Source organism: Cherax quadricarinatus, chromosome 52 (assembly GCF_038502225.1).
Source record: "Cherax quadricarinatus isolate ZL_2023a chromosome 52, ASM3850222v1, whole genome shotgun sequence".
Taxonomy (NCBI): Eukaryota; Metazoa; Arthropoda; class Malacostraca; order Decapoda; family Parastacidae; genus Cherax; species Cherax quadricarinatus.
In genome coordinates this window covers 28,449,387-28,469,503 of record NC_091343.1, presented here as the reverse complement: position 1 = coordinate 28,469,503, position 20,117 = coordinate 28,449,387, and the positions used below count along the sequence as shown (strand labels likewise).

Sequence of the window (20,117 nt, the reverse complement as noted above, 5' to 3'; positions counted from 1 at the left end):
TATCCTCCCCTAATTCTACGCCTTTCGAGAGAGTGCAAATTTAGGGCCCTCAGTCTATCCTCATAGGGAAGATTTCTGATACATGGGATCATCTTTGTCATCCTCCTCTGTACGTTTTCCAGAGCATTTATATCAATTCTGTAATACTGTGACCAGAACTTAGCAGCATAGTCTAAATGAGGCCTAACCAAGGATATATAGAGTTGAAGAACAACCTGAGGACTTCTATTATTTATACTTCTAGATATGAAGCCAAGAATTCTGTTAGCTTTATCGCGAACACTAATGCACTGTTGTCTTGGTTTTAAATTACTGCTAACCAGAACTCCTAAATCCTTTTTGCAATCAGTAGTATTAAGATCTACATTATTTAGTTTATATGTGGCATGGTTATTTAACTGTCCAATATTTAGAACTTTGCATTTGTCAATATTAAACTGCATCTGCCACTTCTCCGACCATTGCATCAGTCTATTCGAATCATCCTGGAGTGCTCTAGTGTCCTCATTAGAATGAATTGGACAGCCTGTTTTGGTGTCATCAGCAAATTTGCTTATGTCGCTATTTATTCTCTCATCTATGTCGTTTATGTAAATTGTGAACAACGGGCCCAATGCTGACCCCTGAGGAACACCGCTTGTGACGTGCCCCCATTCTTATTTCTCCCCATTTATGCAAACTCTCTGCTGTCTATTTGTCAGTCATGCCTCTACCCAGGAAAAAATTTCTCCTATTCAGTGTGTCTTAAGTTTCCTCAATAGCCTCTGGTGTGGAACTCTATCGAAAGCCTTACTAAAGTCCATATACACAATATCATATTCATTACCATGATCTACCTCCTCAAACACCTTAGTGAAAAAAGTTAGTAAATTCGTAAGACAGGACTGCCCCTTTGTAAAACCGTGTTGAGATTCATTAATCAATCTGTGCCTGTCAAGATGGCTACGAATTGCTTCGGCAAGTATTGATTCCATAAATTTTCCCACTATCGAGGTAAGGCTTATTGGTCTATAGCTCGAAGCCAAAGACCTGTCACCTACCTTGTAAATAGGTATTACATTTGCCATTTTCCACTTATCAGGCACTATGCCAGTTTGTAGTGATATGTTATAAAGATTAGCCAAAGGTATGCTAAGTTCCTCTTTACATTCCTTTAACACCCTTGCAAACAGTTCATCAGGACCTGGGAATTTGTTAGGTTTTAGCTTCTCCATTTGTCTGAGGACCATGTCACTAGCTACCGCAATCGTACATAGTTTATCATCCTGTTCTACATAATCTATTGTTTCAGGAATATTGCTAGTATTTTCCTGTGTGAAAACTGAGAGGAAGTAGGTATTTAGAATTTCACACATATTCTTATCACTGTCAGTGATCTGACCAGTGTTACTCTTAAGTGGGCCAATCTTGTCCCTAATCTTACTTCTGTATACCTGAAAGAACCCTTTTGGGTTAGTCTTTGAATCCCTTGCGACCTTAGCCTCATAATCCCTTTTTGCTTTTCTCATTCCTAGACAAGTCACCAATAACCCCCTCAATCGAATTGGCTAATGCAACCACTCCAGCCCCAGAGAGATGAACCCCATCCCTTGCATACATATCACTTTTACCATAGAATATGTCCCAGTTATCAATGAATGGGACTGCAAGTTCCTTGCAGTACCTGTCTAGCCAGTAATTTATACCAATTGCCCTAGACATCCATTCATTGCCCACTCCCCTTCTAGGCAAGATGCTACATGTGATAGGGATCCCTCCTTTAGACCTGACTACTTCTATGGCTGACATTTACTAATCCAGCAGCTCCTGTCTCCTACCATTCCCAATGTTATTACCACCAGCACTAAGACAGATAATGGGCGTGTTCCCATTACTTAACATAATATTATCCAACCTTCTGACTATGTCACCAACACCAGCTCCTGGGAGGCACACTCTCTGTCTGACCTTTTTATCTTTGTTACAAAAAGCATGGTCCATATATCTTATCTGAGAGTCTCCCACAATCAGAATATTCTTACCTTGATAAGCAGGGAGTCAGTGGCACCTTTAACTTCACTAACCACTGAAGTACACTCGTCCTGGAGAACAGAGAATCGATTTCCTACCTTCACATCTTTTCTGCTAACCTTCCTTATCATCCTTCTTCCTGAATTGTGAACCATTTGCCACTTAGAGCGGCTGCCACTCTACAAATCACTGCTGGTAACTTTTTCCTCCTCACCAGCTACAACCATCTCACACTCACTCCCAAACCCCTCTAGAAGAAGTAGAATCTCCTTCTTCAACACTTTACCCTGAGATTTTAAAACACTACAACAAGCCATGGTGCTAGGCAGCACCCCACGCTAATCCCAGACAGCTTAGGACAGGTATGATCACACGTGATCACTGACCTCAGCGTACTAACTTTCTTCCCAGTGAATGGGTGGAAACATCGGACGTGTTTCCTTACACCCGTTGACTGTGTTCACCCATCAATAAAATGGGTACCTGGATGTTAGTACCTGGTGTGAGTCGCATCCTGGAACAAAACTGACCTAATTTGCGGGAAATCCTCAGCATAACAAGGGGCTTTCTATCTAGTAGTATGTCATTGATGGCAGCTATGGTCTGTATACCTTGTACATATACTTGTAGTAAATAAAGATTCTTCTTCTTCTTCTTCTTCTTCTTTTTCTTCTTTTTCTTCTTTTCCTTCTTCTTCTTCTTCTTCTTCTTCTTCTTCTTCTTCTTCTTCTTCTTCTTCTTCTTCTTCTTCTTCTTCTTCTTCTTCTTCTTCTTCTTCTCATTATTATTATTATTATTATTATTATTATTATTATTATTATTATTATTATTATTATTTATTGGCAAGGGTGACTTTAGCTGTTTCCCCCGTATATATTTTCAGCATCCTCTGCATATTACATAAACTCTAGCTTTGGCTTCAGTAAGATTCGTAGGTTTTCTTCTGATTAAGTCCCTGATGGTAGTGTCAGTAGTTGTGGCTGCTCTAAGACTGCATTATCAGTAAGCTCTGGAAGCGTTGTCAGCCACCATACTGTTGGGGAAGATGATAAATCTTCACTAAGATTTCCTTTGCTTCGGTATGTTAATGATCCTCAGAGCACGACGTTTTTAATTGTTGATCAAATAAAAATGTGTAGTTTAAAGAAGACTCGGTGAATGCAGTAACATTCTTCTTCAGGGTAGACAGAGATACTTGCCATGTTGGCCATCAAGAAGAATCAGATGACAACTCCGAATTTCGTCTTGACATGGTCATTAGTAAAAGTGTATTAATTTGTTTTTATTCATTGGTTTCCGGTACACGTCAGATGATAACATATTGCTAAATCTACATCTGAGTGCATCTAGGAAGGAAAGTTTGTTTTAATCTTGCTCTTCATGCGTGAATTTAATGTGCTGAGCCTCTCTTGAAGGTTCTTACTAATTCTAAAGAAAGTTTCCACTAGGCTCCCTTCCTAAGTTCACTGACACACACAGCAGCTGATGCTATTTTCACTAGAATCGCCATATCAATCCTTGCTGCAGAGAATTCGATTAAATAAGAAATTACGTAGTTTGTTCTCCAACAAATGAAACACATGAGTAAACTTGTTATCAATACCTGTTGTCCTGAGCGTTCAGTAACACAGGATATGAAGCACTTACCATAACAATGGAAATTGTATATTATATATTTTTTGTCTTACACACTGGCCGTCTTCCACGGAGGTAGGTTGACCCAACTTTTACTCTAATTGGTTCGATCACTGCTCTGTCAGAAGGGCGCCTACATCACAGTTTAGATTGGTCTCCAAATTGCAACAACCCCACACATCCTTCAGAGTGCAGGCTCTGTACTTTCCCATCGCCTTTACTTAAGTCTGGCAAACTAACTTTCCTGAATCTCTTCAAACGGCACGTCAAATTATAACAACAATTTGCCTCCGCTCCTACGTAACATGCTCACACATGCCTGTTGGATATCAAGTCCCAAGCACCCAAATCCTCCACTACCTCTTTCTCCACCCTTACAAACCCTAACCTGCCTCTTCCATCCAAAAGCTCTTTACTGCTTTAAGAACCTGCCATCTATTACATACATTTGCAGTATCTGACACTTTCCCTATTCACCCTATCATAAGCTATTGTTAAATTCCCCTCAAGGAAGGTTCCTTGATGTTGGTGAGGGGCTCTTGATTTAGGGAATTGGATCTGTGCTCCAGTTCCCCGAATTAAGCCTGAATGCCTTCCACATCCCCCCCCCCCCAGGCGCTGTATAATCCTCCGGGTTTAGCGCTTCCCCCTTGATTATAATATTAATAATAATGTTAAATTAAAAATGCAATGAAAACTTCCTTACTTTTATCTAAATATTGGCCATAAATATGCTTCAATATAAATACGCGTTCTATATACCCCCTACCTATCCTGAAACCTCCTCATTCCTGGGCAATCATTCTTCCCGTCTAACTTTCATTCCTTCAACAACAACTCTCCCACACTGTCCAATGTACTCGACAGATTTTTTCACTTGCTGTTCTTACACTCTCATCCTCTTTTCCATTATACATAGGAACTATGCACGCTTTCTGCCAGTCCCCAGGTACCTTCCCCCTTTTATTCATATACTGAACAAATTTACCAGCCACTCCAAAACAGTATACCTTACATGTTTTTAACAGCTCTGTGTTAATATTATGAGTCCCAGTTGCTTTAACCCCCTATCATTCTACCCATTAACCCACTATCATTCTATCCATTAACACACCATCATTCTATCCATTAACCCACTATCATTCTACCCATTAACCCACTATCATTCTACCCATTGCTTCACACACCTCCCCCACACTCACATCTAACTCTTTCTCTTCCCTATGCAGGAAAATACTGCCTCTCTTTCATTAGCATTCATCAATTTCTCAAACTATTCCCTCCACTTTCTCAGTGCCTCCTCCTCCTCTTCAACTTTTGTTTTTAAATGTTCAGTCTATTTGTTCTCTGAGCTTTTTTAACTTACTGATCTCAGTTCAAAACTTTTTCTTATTCTCAGAGTTTTTTTTTGATAACACCTCTCCCACTTGTTCTCATTCTGCACTCTCTCGCCACCTTTTTTAGAATCTCATTTACTATACGTATTCTCTTCCCTCTTTATATCTTTATATCTAAAGCAGTTAGGTCACCCACTATAATTCTTAAATGGTTCAAAATTCCCTACACATTTAACACCTTCCAAAATCTATCTCTCCCCTCTACCCTTATTTTAAATCCTTTAATTCTTGAATTTATACACTTATATTTCCTGGTTTTGACATTGAACATTTAATATTACCGCTACTCCTTCTTTAGCTCTAAATCTGTAGAGGAATGGTTCACAGAACCGACACGTTGATAAATTAGACACATGTGCAACTCTTGGGTATCTTTATTTAGGAAACGTTTCGCCACACAGTGGCGTCATCAGTCCACACAAAGGAGAATCTTGAAGAACAGGAGTAGAATGAGGTAATCAGTCCCTCAACCTTGAGTCGATGTGGTCAGTCCATCAATCTTGAATAGATTACGGCATACATGCGGAGAAGGAGCTTATAAACCGCAGACAGGAGAGGTGCAGCAGTCATAGGTGGTGTCACATTTGTTCAATGTGGAAGTAGGTCGTGCCCAAGAATTAGGCAAGCGTAGAATTCCCAAGTATTAAGATCCCAAGAAGTTGCAGTGTCTGACAGCATTGTAGATGAATGGTTCACAGAACCGTTTCCTTAATAAAGATACCCAAGAGTTGCACATGTCTAATTTATCAATGTGTCGGTTCTGTGAACCATTCCTCTACAATGCTGTCAAACACTGCAACTTCTTGGGATCTTAATACTTGGGAATTCTACGCTTGCCTAACCCTTGGGCACGACCTACTTCCACATTGAACAAATGTGACACCACCTATGACTGCTGCACCTCTCCCGCCTACGGTTTATAAGCTCCTTCTCCGCATGTATGCCGTATTCTATTCAAGATTGATGGACTGACCACATCGACTCAAGGTTGAGGGACTGATTACCTCATTCTACTCCTGTTCTTCAAGATTCTCCTTTGTGTGGACTGATGAAGCCACTGTGTGGCAAAACGTTTCCTTAATAAAGATACCCAAGAGTTGCACATGTGTCTAATTTATCAGCTCTAAATCTATCAGAAACACCTGACTTACTCCATCTTACACTCCCCACAGAAACTCCCCAGTTTAGCTTTGTTTCACTTAGATTTAGGACATCCAGCATCTTTTTATTCATAACCTTTGAACGTTTATTCTTTTTTTTATTAACATATCGGTCGATTCCCACCAAGGCAGGGAGGCCCGAAAAAGAAAAACTTTCATCATCATTCACTCCATCACTGTCTTGCCAGAGGGGTGCTTTACACTACAGTTATAAAACTGCAACATTAGCACCCCACCTTCAGAGTGCAGACACTGTACTTCCTATCTGAAGGACTCAAGTCCGGCCTGCTGCTTCCCTGAATCCCTTCATAAATGTTACCTTGTTCACACTCCAACAGCACGTCAAGTCCTAAAATCCATTTGTTTCCATTTGCTTCTATCTAACACACGCATGCTTGCTGCAAGTCCAAGCCCCTCACACACAAAACCTCTTTTACCCTCTCCCTCCAACTTTTCCTAGGTCGACTCCTACCCCGCCTTCCTTCCACTACAGATTTATACACTGTCGAAATCATTATAATTTGTTCCAGCCTCTCTACATGTCCAAACCATCTCAATAACCCCTCCTCAGCCCTCTGGATAATAGTTTTGGTAATCCCGCACCTCCTCCTAATCTACAAACTACGGATTCTCTGCATTATATTCACACCACACACTGCCCTCACACATGATATCTCCACTTCTTCCAGCCATGATTCACACCCATGTAAGAGCGTTTGTATAACTATACTCTCATACACTCCCCTCTTTTCTTTCATGGACAAAGTTCTTTGTCTCCACAGACTCCTCAGTGCACCACTCACCTTTTTTCCCTCATCAGTTCTATGATTCACCTCATCTTTCATAGACCCATCTGCTGACACGTCCACTCCCAGACATCTGTTTACATTCACCTCCTCCATACTCTTTCTCCAGTCTGATATGCAGTCTGAGCTTTGCTCAGACCTACACAACACTATTGTCCTCAAAGATTTCTTTAAGTTATACCATGAATTAAGGAAAGATCCTGGACTTCACCTTACGGAACAAAGCAAATGCGACTGTAATTATGGACAAGGTAGATTACAGTGTAAAAGTTAGCATGTTATTAGAAGTCGGGGTTACGTACGTGCCTCTTAATGGTGCCCCTACTGAGATACATAAAATTTTTCAAACTGAAGATGAGGAATACCAACATGTACCTATTCTGAGGAGTCAGTCTGGCCCAGTGAGGAGAGTATAAGTAGAAGTACCTCTAGTTGAAGATTGAGACACTTATGCAACATATGGGAATCTTTATTGAAGAAACGTTTCACCACACAGTGGCTTCATCAGTCCAATACAAAGCAGAAAGGTGTAAGGAGAGGCAGACTGATTACCCCAACTCCTCTCCTTACACCTTTCTGATTTGTATCGGACTGATGAAGCCGCTGTTTAGTGAAACGTTACTTCAATAAAGATTCCCATATGTTGTATAAGTGTCTCAATCTTCATCGTGTCAGTTTTTTAAACCACTGATCACAAGTACCTCCAGTGTTGAACATTTTTTTCATTCTCGAAGAGGAAGTTAAATTTTGATACTTACAGAGGTAGGTTTGGCGAAGATTGAAGAAATATCGTATATTCTCTCCCCACCTTAGTCAATTTCCTTTTTTAGGCAATAACGCCACTGCTATACATTTGTCTAGTTCTATTTTTGTCTTTATGATAATTTGAATGCCAGCATGTTTGTTTTGAATGCTGATTTGTGAGATTGCTGGAAATGCTGGTTGCAATTTTGTCATAGTATTTATCAAAATCAAACCGCACAAATTTCTCAATCCTTGTTGCGTCATCTTGACTTTTTTCATTAGACTCTGTGCTGCTTTATGCTGCTAGTAAACCAGCTGCATTCTGTGATATACTGAGCTGTTGAATTCTCTCTTGAGTTTCAGTTCATTCTCAATTTTGTCATTGTATCTGTTAAATGATTCAACCGCTGCATTAACATTAAAAAAAACTATTTTTTTATATTGGAAATTGATATGTTGTATTCATGCGTTGCTTCTTGAAGATATGACATTGGTGAACTACACTGCGCTATTGTGTGGGATCCAGGAAATGACATCTCGTCAGCCGATGTACGGAGCCTGCCTCCATCACGTCTTTGTCAAGGCAATTCATCTTCCTGGCCACCCTGAGGCTGAAGTATTTCCTGACATCCCTCTCACTTATCTTTAGCCTTAATTTTCAGCTATGCCCCATGTACCTCTCTCTCACCTCTGTCTATCCTTGTCTACCCTATCAATTCTTCCATGTATTTCGTTGTGTATGCCGCTATCATGTCTTCCATTTTCATCTTTCCTCTAATGTTATCAGATTCAGTTCCTTCAGCTTCTTCTCATCGCTCAGACCACTGTATTCTGAAAGCAGTCACCTTCCATACCTCTGCACTTTCTCCAGTTACTTAAAATGCTTTATCACGTGAGGGTTTAATGTTGGTGGTGTGTACTCCAAGATGGGCCTCATATATGTTGCACAGAAGGTCTTGAATAACTATGTCGATATTTCTGAAGACTACTATTACATTTGCCAAATGAGTGAGATCTGCAATCTCTGTCCCCCAACTTTGTACTCCGAGTCTGGTCTTCTTGCCCCTTCTCCAGTCTTCATAACCGTGCACTTGATGGGGTTGAATTGCAGTAGTCTCTTATTTGGCCTATCTTTCAGTTAGCCCATATCCATTTACAATCTGTTCTTGCCTTTATTGTTTTGTTTATTCTCCTCGTTAGTTTTACAGCATCAGTAAACAGAGGAAGCATCTACCTCAGTCACATCTGTTATATCATTCACATATCAGAAACAGCACTGGTCCTAATACCGATCATTGCAGAACAGCGCTAGTCACTCTTTTCCTTTTCTGACATCTCTTCGTGGGAAATCACTCTTGTTTCCTCCTACGAATGTACTCTTTGATGCACAGGAGTACATTTCCTATTATTTCTTGGTGCACCTCAAGTTCTTGCTCTAATCACTTGTGAGGTACAGTATCACAAGATCCTGACTCTTGAACGACGAGGGCTCTTGCCTTCGCAGTTCAGGAATTTGCATACCCATCCCTTTCTCCTGTCTCACTTCTGTGAACTTGTAAGGGATCTCTAGCAGGTTAGTAAGACAAGATTTGTCGTGCTGATTACTACATATTACACACATTTCATCTGCCTCTCAATCTTCAATATTTAATTCCACGAGAAATACGAAGGTCATTACTATATGGTCACTATCTCACAGTGGCTCTTATATTCAGTTTCACCTATTTCATATGTACTTGTGTAAATGAAACATCCAATCTTGCTGGGTTCTCCTCCTTTTTTCTCTTGTCATATCCTTGACATGTTGATATAATAGTTTTCCCTAACTGCCTCCATCATCCTATATCTTCATGTTTCCGGTCCTACATGTGGGTCCCAGTTCTCCCAATCAGTTTCTGATTGGGATCACCCATGATTATTAACTTCACTTTAGCGCTGTGAGCTCTCCTTGCTGCTTTTGCTAAGTTGTCAATTAATACTATATCGTTCTCATCATATTCCTGCCTTGGTCGCCTATTGGTTGGTGGAGAATTGTAAATCACTGCTAGATTATATATCAGGAACAATAGGCAGCAATTCTCAATAAGGCTTGAGGAGTTATCTCTGTCAAATTTGCTCTTCCCTTCAGAAGAATAAGTAAAATCCAAACATTAACCTTCCCTCCCTCCCATTAATAGCAATATCCCAATTAAGATCATTCTAATCCTTCACCCCGAAACAGATCCCTCATTCCCCAACACTAGATAATGACCAGATGTATCGACAACACATTTGACACTCAGTCTATCTTTTGTAATATTATGCACATTTCAGTTATATCAGTTTATTTTATTTTCAGGTACGACTGAAGAAAGCCAGTCTTTGATGCCTGTCAGTGAAGGAAGTTCCTCACCTGAGAGAAGCTCGTGAATGAAGGGAATCGGTCATTTAAGAAAATTCGTTACAGAAGGAAACTTCTCAATAAAGAAAAGTTTTAAGGAAGTTTGTCACTATAGAGCGTTCATCAGTGAATTAAGTTGCTCATTAATGAAAGCTAGGTACAAATGGAATCTCATTAAAGTTCACTGCTGAAGGAAACTCATCGTCGAGAGGGCATTGTCACTGAATGAACTCATTGAGAGTATTCATTAGTGATGAATAGGGTTTACATGTCAGCCTCACATGATAGTGAAGACTGGACAATAACTGTCAGCATAAGTTAATAGTGATGGCAATGTTTCATGAGCTAGTATTTATTTTAGTTTCTTAGCAAACACCATCAGCGGAATGATCATTAGCAAGAAGAGGAGCTCCATGAGCAGAGTTATCTACAGGAACACCAGCAGCTTTGACAGCAGCTGATTCTGAGAAACATTAACATATTCTGATACATTGGCTATAATCAGGAGCTATATCGGTAACAGAATATTACAAGATTCTTTCTCTAATTCGCCATGGCGACAATAACGGAGGAAGAAAGAAATGGATTTAGATTCATCAAAGCTTTGAATGTCTGTGGTACATACGCCCTGTATAAAACATTTGTTTGGGGAACTCCAGGTAAACTCCCTAGTACAAAGGTGGATGTATACTTAGAGAGTTTGACATCTCCTCCATCAACAGCATTCTACCTAAAAGCCAACAGAAATCAAAAACGGTTTGGCAAAGTACAAATGGACACGATTCGTAATAGTAAAGATGAATCGGAATTTGACACGTCACTGCTGTATATGATTATCAAACTTGGCTGTGAGAAAGTGGCAACTATTAATGACGACAAATGGATTAATAAAAGTTCTGAAATGGAATACTTCATCACAGCTATAAAGGACATGAGAAACGACATTCTTCACGGTCCACTTGAAACTGATGATACGACGCTCCAGAATAACACAAAAACATTAGAAGATCTTCTAATTAACTGTCTACAGACTGCTGGTGTCCGATATAATATATACAAGACAGAAGTGGACAAAGAGATAGATTATGTCACAGATAAGCTGAAAAAAATTATGAATGAGATTCCTGGAAACAAAGATTTATTGAAACACTGTAGTGACAAACTTAAGAAGCTTATGCTACATGACACCCAGGAAAAACTGAGGGAGCAGTTTAAAAAAATAACTTACATCAACCCACTGTCTCTTATTTGTAAAGATCTGCAACTTGAAGTAAAAGAAATTTTTGTTGATGTCAATCTCAAACAAGAAAATGACGATGAACAAGTTGACTATCATGACCTGCTTGTCCAGAAGACTGCCACTCAACATGGTTCCTCGGCAAAACCTCAGATAATTTTGCTTGAAGGTTTGGCAGGAAGTGGGAAGACAACTCTAATGAAGCTTGTAGCACAGGAATGGAAATCAGGTGCTCAAAAAAAAAAGATCAAAGGTTTAGATGATTATGAACTTGTGTTTTGGTTACAGTGTAAAGACTCAACCATGGTATCCTACCATGACATCCTGAACCGGAAAATGCCAGGTGTCTCAGCAAAATTCAGAAATCTCTTGCCAGGACTAATAGAACTTTGTGAAGTTCTAATTATCATTGATGGCGTGGATGAACTTAATGACGACTCTCAAAAATTAGTCAACAGTGTCTTAGATGAATTTAAAAAGTTTACTAACAAGACTATCATTTTCACTTCAAGACCAGAAAAACTTGAGACATTCAAGAAAGATATTCCTACTGAATATGACGTAACAACTGTTAAACTAGAGGGAATAAATAAAAGCGAAGTGGAAAAGTTCATTCAGCTGACACACCAGGAGATGGTAAAGCAAACGCGAGGTAATCGCAGCACACAAAAACTGATAAATCAGGTGTTGGAGGCAAAATATATTCAGAAATACTTGGCTACACCAATGAATTTGACATATTTAATTTACATCTGGGACCAGACACCTGATGAACTGAACCTAATGACTATCACTCAAACAGAACTTTATGATTATATTCATCAACTGCATCAGTCTAAGTTACTAGAGAGATGGGCAAACTCTCCTGATACCACAATCATGAATTTAAGAGAGCTTAGGAGTAGACTTCAAATAATTTTGAAAGAGTTGTATTTGATATCACTTAAAATCATCTCACTTGAGACTTTGACCGTTGATGAAGAAATGAAAAACAGCCTGAAATCTGTTTGCAAAAATCAAAGTTTGTCTTATGATGAAATTTTTTCAGCGTTTTTGTATTTTGAGAAGCCATACCCATCATATTATAAGGACATTTTGGATTACTTCGGTGCTCTGTATATTGTGATGACAATCAAAGACCAGCATCAGCCTTCATTCACTGACTCCTTTAGGCAATGTTCAAATCCAAATATGTCTTCAAATCTTCCTACTACAACTTCATCAACAGCGTCTACATCAGCACCAGCAACACCTACATCATCACCACCTGTCGGGATCCGAGGAGTGTTGCAACAGGCCACCAAAAAAGATAATTCAAACTTGACCAAGTACCGGAATGTTTTTATGCATGTGGCCAGGATGCTATTTAACTACCAATATGAGTTATCTGAGGCCATTAAGGAAGTTGTCGACCTGTTGCATGAGTTGGGGATGGACGATGACCAGTGGCTCGACCTCTTAGGGAACATCAAAACGAATCCAAATTCCATCAAAGTTATAGCTGGCTTCTTAAATCCTAGAGGAAATATATGCATAAGAGATAATCGTGTTGGGAGTTACGCAGCTCTTCTACCACATATAGTTCCATCGCAGCTGCACATTGACATCAAAGGTGATCCTGACGGCCTCCCTCGACTGTCAGACCTGTTGGGTAGCCTCAACAACCACCGCTGTTTGGAGTTGAAACTAAGACATCACTTCCTCCATGCAAACACCTCTTCGACCTCCGACAATATCCTACAACATCTAGAAAATAAGTGAGTATTACTAGTGTTCATAATTCCACGTATTATAACATCGTTATCTCGATATTTTTTATTATCACTGATAATGATATTATTTTAGTTAATAAGTGTATATTTTCCTACAAATTATAGTTGGAGTATAATGAATCTAACACTGTTGTAGACATTGTTGAGCTGTTACCGTTGTAATAAATGTTGACATTGTTATATATATTGACGTTGTTGTACCTGTCGAAATTGTTGAAATTTTTTTATTTGATTTAGGAGCTAGTGTTTTATATGCTAATCACGGAACGGGTGGGGCTTGAACCTTTCTCAAGCGAGACCTAAAACTCGCAGGTTTGTGCATTAACCACTCGGCCTGCTGGCTTTTAATAAGATTCATCACAGTAATGATAAGACCAGAAACCTGAACAAGGTTTGATAGATGAATCAACTCAGATTATTGTTCTTGTCAACGGTTGCGGAAGCGTCTAGAGATTACAGCAAAATAGTCTGAGAATGGAATACCCCTTTGTGAAACATATGAACAGCTGACCACTCAGCAGAGTCTGCCTGCTGGTTGTGCCAAACATCTACATGCCCAGGAACTCAGCAGAAAGTAATATAATTGTTTTTACTACAAATGTGGCACAGCCAAACGTTGTATACGAAATACGAGGGGATGAGGAGAATTAATTTTTGATGACCTGCAAAGTACCAAAGGAGTCTGAAACTGCCATGAATGGTGAGGTAAGCAGGACTGCAATATGTATAAATGCAATGAAAATTGCATGTAGTTCAGCTGTGAAAATGGTAGCCGATTTCAATAAATGACGTAGCACAACTCTGGAAACACTGCAGCAAACCCGACACCGTAAGAGGATTTGGAATCATCAGTGTAAACTGGAATAATTCTGTTGAAGATTTTGGCCTTACCTGCTGTGTTTAAATTATAACTATATATAATGAACACTTAGCTGATAAATGACAGCAAATTGTCTACACAGCCGCCCCTGCAGACGAGGTCTAGATGCTGTCGAAACCATCACAACATTGGGCTGTCAAGAGATACAATTTGTAAGTATAAATTACCCCTAGGGGGTGTTATGCCAGCATATTTCATTCGATGATGGCTGACGAAATACCTACTTGTTTGGACTCAAAAGTCCACACATTACTGCCGATTATAGGTTGATTACAAACTCCTTGTGACTCAAGAATTGCGCAATCCCCCGATCTACAAGAAATTCGTAACATACCTTGCTCTTTGTAATGTGAGCTATGGTGTTCTCAACACCTTCGACAGGTATCGGTGACTTGATAGAAGCTGAAGTGTCCTTGGATGTCCACATCTTCCATTGTCTAGGAAACGCACACTGGTACACTATGTTCCACAAGATTTGTCTTTATTGTTCACAATGTATCACAAGAGAAGCTGATCACACTTCTCTTATGTTTATTGTGTTTGAGACACTTTGTTCACACTAACGCACAGATCAGTGTTCTTTGCTAGTCATCCTGGCGTCAGTGTCACTCTCCCCAGAGTCAAAGATAGTCTCGCAACGCCACACCGCCCCAAGCCGTCACTGCCCTAGCACAAAAAAAAAAATGCTGACCTAGTACCTTGCATCCTTGTCACCTCCTCGATGAAGCAAAGCAGAATGTTTGTTTCTTGCTGTCTTAAGCATAGACAACAATGTACAATATTTTTACCATGGTAATAAAGTGGGAGCAGGATTTTCCTTAATTGTCCTGCTAAGTAAGAGATGTACTGTCTCTTATAAAAATACACTTTGCAACACCGCTGCAAGGAGCAGAGGTCACTTGACTACGTGGCATAGCATCTGTGATCAATTACTCACTCTAGCAGTAAACAAGATGCTTGCCCCTTCTGAGAGGGCTTGGCCCCTCAGGGCTGAAAGGGGCTGAGGGGGCTGAAGGGGGCTGATACCCCCCTCCTGGAGAAAATTTCTCCACACTGGGGGGCAGCGGAGGTTCGCTGCAGGTGAACTATTCATCACTTAACATTAATTTGATTTTCTCACTCGCCACCACTGCTGCTTGTCTTTTCTGAACAGCTTTAGTCTGTATGGTTTCTGGAGAATCACTAATTTTGTTTTCAACACTGTGTAATTCTAACGGCACTAGTTTATTTATTGTCAGCTTATTCACTACACCTTTGCTCAAAACATCAACTGTCCTGATGATTCCATTTGCATCAGGATATATGGTCACAATTTTTCCAAGTGGCCATTGGGACCTCGGACCATCATTGTCAATAATCACTATGTCACCAGGTCTTAAGGACTTATGATTTTCAGGAACACCAGCTCCATAGAAGTGTTCTCTCAATGAGGTGAGATAGTCTTCTCGCCAAATTTTCTCCCAATGTTCAATCACTTTATTAAGGTGTTTGAATTTACGTCTGAGTTGCTCAGGTTCGAAATAAGTAGGATCCTCTATGATTTCTTTATCATTCATGGGAGGAACAGGTTCGAGCCTTCTGCCATGTAGTAAATGAGATGGACTTAACACTTCTAAATTGTCCAGATCATCGGTAACATAAGTTAGAGGTCGGTTGTTGATTCTATTTTCTATTTCAGTCACAACTGTACGGAATTCTTCTAAGTCGATTCTTTGACGATGAAGAGTCTTCCTTAAACAACGTTTTACAATGCCGATCATTCTTTCATAAAATCCGCCGTGCCGTGGAGATTTAGGAGGAATGTATCTCCAACGACATCTGCGTTGATTCAGCATCTGTTGTACTTTTGGTTGATCAAAGATCTTGCTTATATAAGCAGCACCAGCAACAAAGTTCGTTGCATTATCTGAAATCATCAGTCTGGGACATGCCCTTCTGGCTGCAAACCTTCTGAATAATTTGATAAAAGTTTCAGCAGACATGTCAGTGGCTACTTCTAGATGTACTGCTCTAGTTGTAGCACAAGTGAACAAACAGATGTACACCTTGATGGGAACTTCGTCAACTGTTTTGGTTAAAATTATTGGTCCAGTGTAATCTACACCTGTCACCTCAAATGGAGTGATATGACAAAATCTTTCAGAGGGATATGGAGGTGGACCTGGATACTGACATACTCGCATATCGTAGTAACGACAAGTAATACAGTCCTTTATTTGTTTTTTCACACTTTGTCGACCTTGAGGTATCCAGTAGGATTGTCGTATATGACAAAGTGTGTCAGCTACCCCACCATGTAACACGTTACTGTGGGCGTTTTGCACAATCAGTTTTGTTAGCCAATGATTCTTGGAGATCAATATTGGATGTATGGCTTCTTTAGGTAGTGAAGAATTATGAATTCTTCCTCGACATCTTATAATCTTTTCTGAGTCGAGATAAAGTCCTAAAGAATTAATCATGACAGGTTTCTTTGGGGATTTATCTTGTGATTCTAGAAATTTATATTCTATAGAGAAAACATCTTTCTGTATTAGTTTCACCCAGTATTTAATGGGTTCAAGACATTCATAATCAGGTTTTATTCCTTTAATGAATTCAAAGACAAGAGCTGTAACTCTTAAGAGTTTACCCAAAGATGAGTATTTAGATCCATCAATGACTATTTCTGTTGTGTCTGCAGTATTTGCACAACTTATTTCTGCTGTGTTCAAGCAGACTGTTTCTTCTGGCATAATGTGAGCTTTTTGCTGAGGCAAGTTATTTTCATTAGAGAGCCAGTTCGGTCCGTGGAGCCATAATTTATTATCCACAAATTTCTTGAGTGGGACACCACGTGACAACATGTCAGCTGGATTCTCTTGGGTAGAGACGTGAAGAAAGAGATAATCTCTCTGCATCTCTTTTATTTCTGCTACTCTGTTCTGTACAAAGACCAGCTTACTCTTATTATTTCTCAACCACTGGAGAACTGCTTCATTATCACTCCAGATCACGGTTTTTTCAATAGTGAGATGATCAAGTACTTTGTTGAGATAGACAGCTAATTTTGTGCCTACATAGAGTGCTGTCAGTTCCAATTGTGGTACTGTTCTGACCTTCAAGGGTGCTACCATGGCCTTTGAAGTAATTAGTATACTTCCTTCAGCATTACTCATGTAAGCTACAGCGCCATAACCTCTAGTTGACGCATCACAGAACACATGTAAAGTGTACTTGTTTCCCTCTTGACCTATTTCTCTGGGAAGTTTAATTTGATGAAGTTGTTTAAACTCCTTGGATATTTCATCCCATGCTTGACTCATTTCTAGAGGCAAGTTCTCATCCCATCCAATTTTGAGTTTCCATGCATCTTGCATAAGCATTTTACCCTTTATGGTAATTGGTGAGACGAGTCCTAGAGGATCAAAACATTGTGATACCTCTGACAGTAAACTACGTTTAGTGAGTGTACTGCATGATGTATTGTTTATCTTTTTGAGACCCAAAGTATCTTCCTGTGTGTTCCAATTAAGTCCCAGCATATTGTTGCAATCAGGAATTTCAGTTTCAGGGAAATCTTCTTTGATAAGTTCCCTTAATTGCTTTGAATTTGTATTCCACATCCTTAGAGGCATATTTGCTTCTTTCATCTCCTTGTTAACTTCTCTGTATAAGGATTTCAAATCCTCCTCTTTATTCACAGTACCTTGAAGATTGTCCACATAGAAACTTTTCTTTAAGATTTCTTTGAAGGGACTTTCAGATTTCTTCAAATGTGTATTTAGAGTAGCTTCTAATAAGAATGGACAGGATGTTGCACCAAATAATACTGATTTGAAACGATAAGTTTTCACAGGACTTTGAGGATCATGTGGATTTTCAGGCCACAAGAATCGAGTATAATCTCTATCTATTTCTTGTAGTCCTACTCTTAAGAAAGCCTTGGAAATATCAGCCGTGTAGGCATATGGGTTTGTGCGAAATTTCATAAGCACGTCTCCAAGCTTCTCAGTTAGTGAGGGTCCGGTCATCAGACAGTCATTAAGACTTGCTACATCTTTATTTGCACGTGCGCTGCAATTATATACAACACGTAGTGGAGTGGTTTCAGAATCTTTTCTGACTCCATGGTGCGGGAGATAATGAGCGTCTGTCTTCAACTTGTCTTCGACTATTTCCTCAATGAATTTATTGTCCAACTGTTCTTGTATGATATTATCATAAACAGTCAGTAGCTCTGGATTCTTCCTGAGCTCATGTATTTGTGCTTTCATCTGTCCGAAAGCCATGCGATAATTGCTAGGTAGATGTGGTGGATTTAATTTCCATGGTAACCTAACCCAATACTGTCCATCTTTATATTTGACAGTGTCCAAATATTGGTTATAAGTCTGAGACTCTTGTGGGCTTGGTTTATTTACATCAATACCTATCGCATCTAAATCCCACAACTTATCAACTGGTTCATTCATTTCTTCCAGTAATGATAATTTTTGCTGTGGTACATGATCAGTGGTTATTCTCGTAACTAGTACATTTTCCACTGAATCAATATCAGCTTCTTTCCCACTTTGAGAGGGAATGGGACCACATATCATGTGGCCTCCTGCTGTTTTCAGCAAGTGAACATCATGTTTACTTACTATATTTTGCACAAAACAGTGATAATAATCACTTCCAATGATTAAATCAATTGGACTAATTGTGTCCGTCTGTATGTCAGGAGAGGCTAACTTGACCTTAGCTGCTTTTAGTGCTGCAACTGTTTCTTTTAATCCCTGGATCTGCACAGACTTAGGCAAATCATCTACTACCACAGCTTCTACTGTCTTTTTCCTGTTTCCTAGACCAACAGTGATTCTGGCTAGGTCATATGTCTGTTTACCAGAATTGTGGAAAAAGCCAGCTATATCTAACTGTATTTTGGCATAGGGTTGTTTATTCAGTTTCTGCAACACTGTTCTTCTTATGAAGGACCTTTGTGAGCCTTGATCAAATAGTGTTAGCACATTGGATTTGTGTAATTTATGAGATAACTCAACTCGAGCTATCGGGAGAGCAGTTGCTTTAAACTTATCTCTCACATTTAATGCTGTTGCTTGTTGACTTCCTGATTCTGTGGAAGTCTGCTGCTGTTCAGCAAAAGTATTTGGGCATAATGCTGTATGATGCATACCCTTGCATTTAAAACACTTCTTCAGTGAGCATTTACCTCCCTTGTGTTCACCTAAACACTTGATGCCCCTTTTCAGCTGATGAACACGTTGTTTACGTGCCTCCATTGTTGTGTATTGACTACAATACTGTGCCCAATGTGTTCCATCACAAAGTACACATTTTGGAGTACGTTTATGTGTGACAGTCTGTTTACTGTCTGTTGTATTCACAGTTTGATAAGTGGCTATATGGGATTTCCCATTATGTGGTTTAATGGGAGTAGGTATACTCTTTTTATACTGAGTTGAAGGTTTGTTATCCACTGGATTTGTGGATTTTTCATCTTGTCTCGTTGCTTGCATGCATGAAACTATTGTTTGTAAACCATTGCTAATTTCTTCACAAGTGAAATAGCGTTTATTGAACATAATATTTAATCGTTCAATAGTTTGTGGTGACAACTTATCCTGTACAATACCACTGATAAACCAATCACATTCTCTTAGGTCATATTTAGCATCTAGAGATCTGAGACTATTGTCTAATGTGATTCTAAGTGCCTGTAAGTCTGAATAACAATGTTTGGGTGGCTTCAAGCTTGATATTAAGACTGCATGTCTAACTCTAGCCTTGTCATCATCAAAGTAATTGTCTGCTAAGACACATAAGGCTATTTGATAATTGCCTTTGACCACCGGAAATGACTTAATCAGTTCATAGGGTTCTCCCTTCACAAGACATTTACGATAATTGAACTTGGCAATCTCATCTATGTCAGTTCGTGAATTTACTATGGATTGAAAACCACTAATGAATTCTTCATAATTATGACCTTGGAAAATAGGTAATGACAACGTAGGTAAGCTTGGTAATGGGACACTTGTTGTTACAGGTGTAACAGGTGTTTGACCACTAGTAGTAGGTCTCTGTGACAGAGTTTTACGGCAGATAGCCTGT

At 39.5% G+C, this 20,117-nt stretch overlaps 1 protein-coding gene across 2 annotated transcripts in view; it reads left to right on the top strand.

Moving 5' to 3' along the window:
- LOC128696863 (uncharacterized) overlaps positions 1–20,117 on the top strand; it is a 167,915-nt gene that overhangs the window by 86,692 nt on the left and 61,106 nt on the right. For both annotated transcript variants that reach the window (XM_053788293.2, XM_070096219.1), the window contains exon 2: positions 10,091–13,126. In XM_053788293.2, the coding sequence (XP_053644268.2) occupies positions 10,686–13,126 (2,441 nt within the window). In that variant the 5' untranslated portion in view covers positions 10,091–10,685. The remainder of the gene's footprint in view (positions 1–10,090; positions 13,127–20,117) is intronic.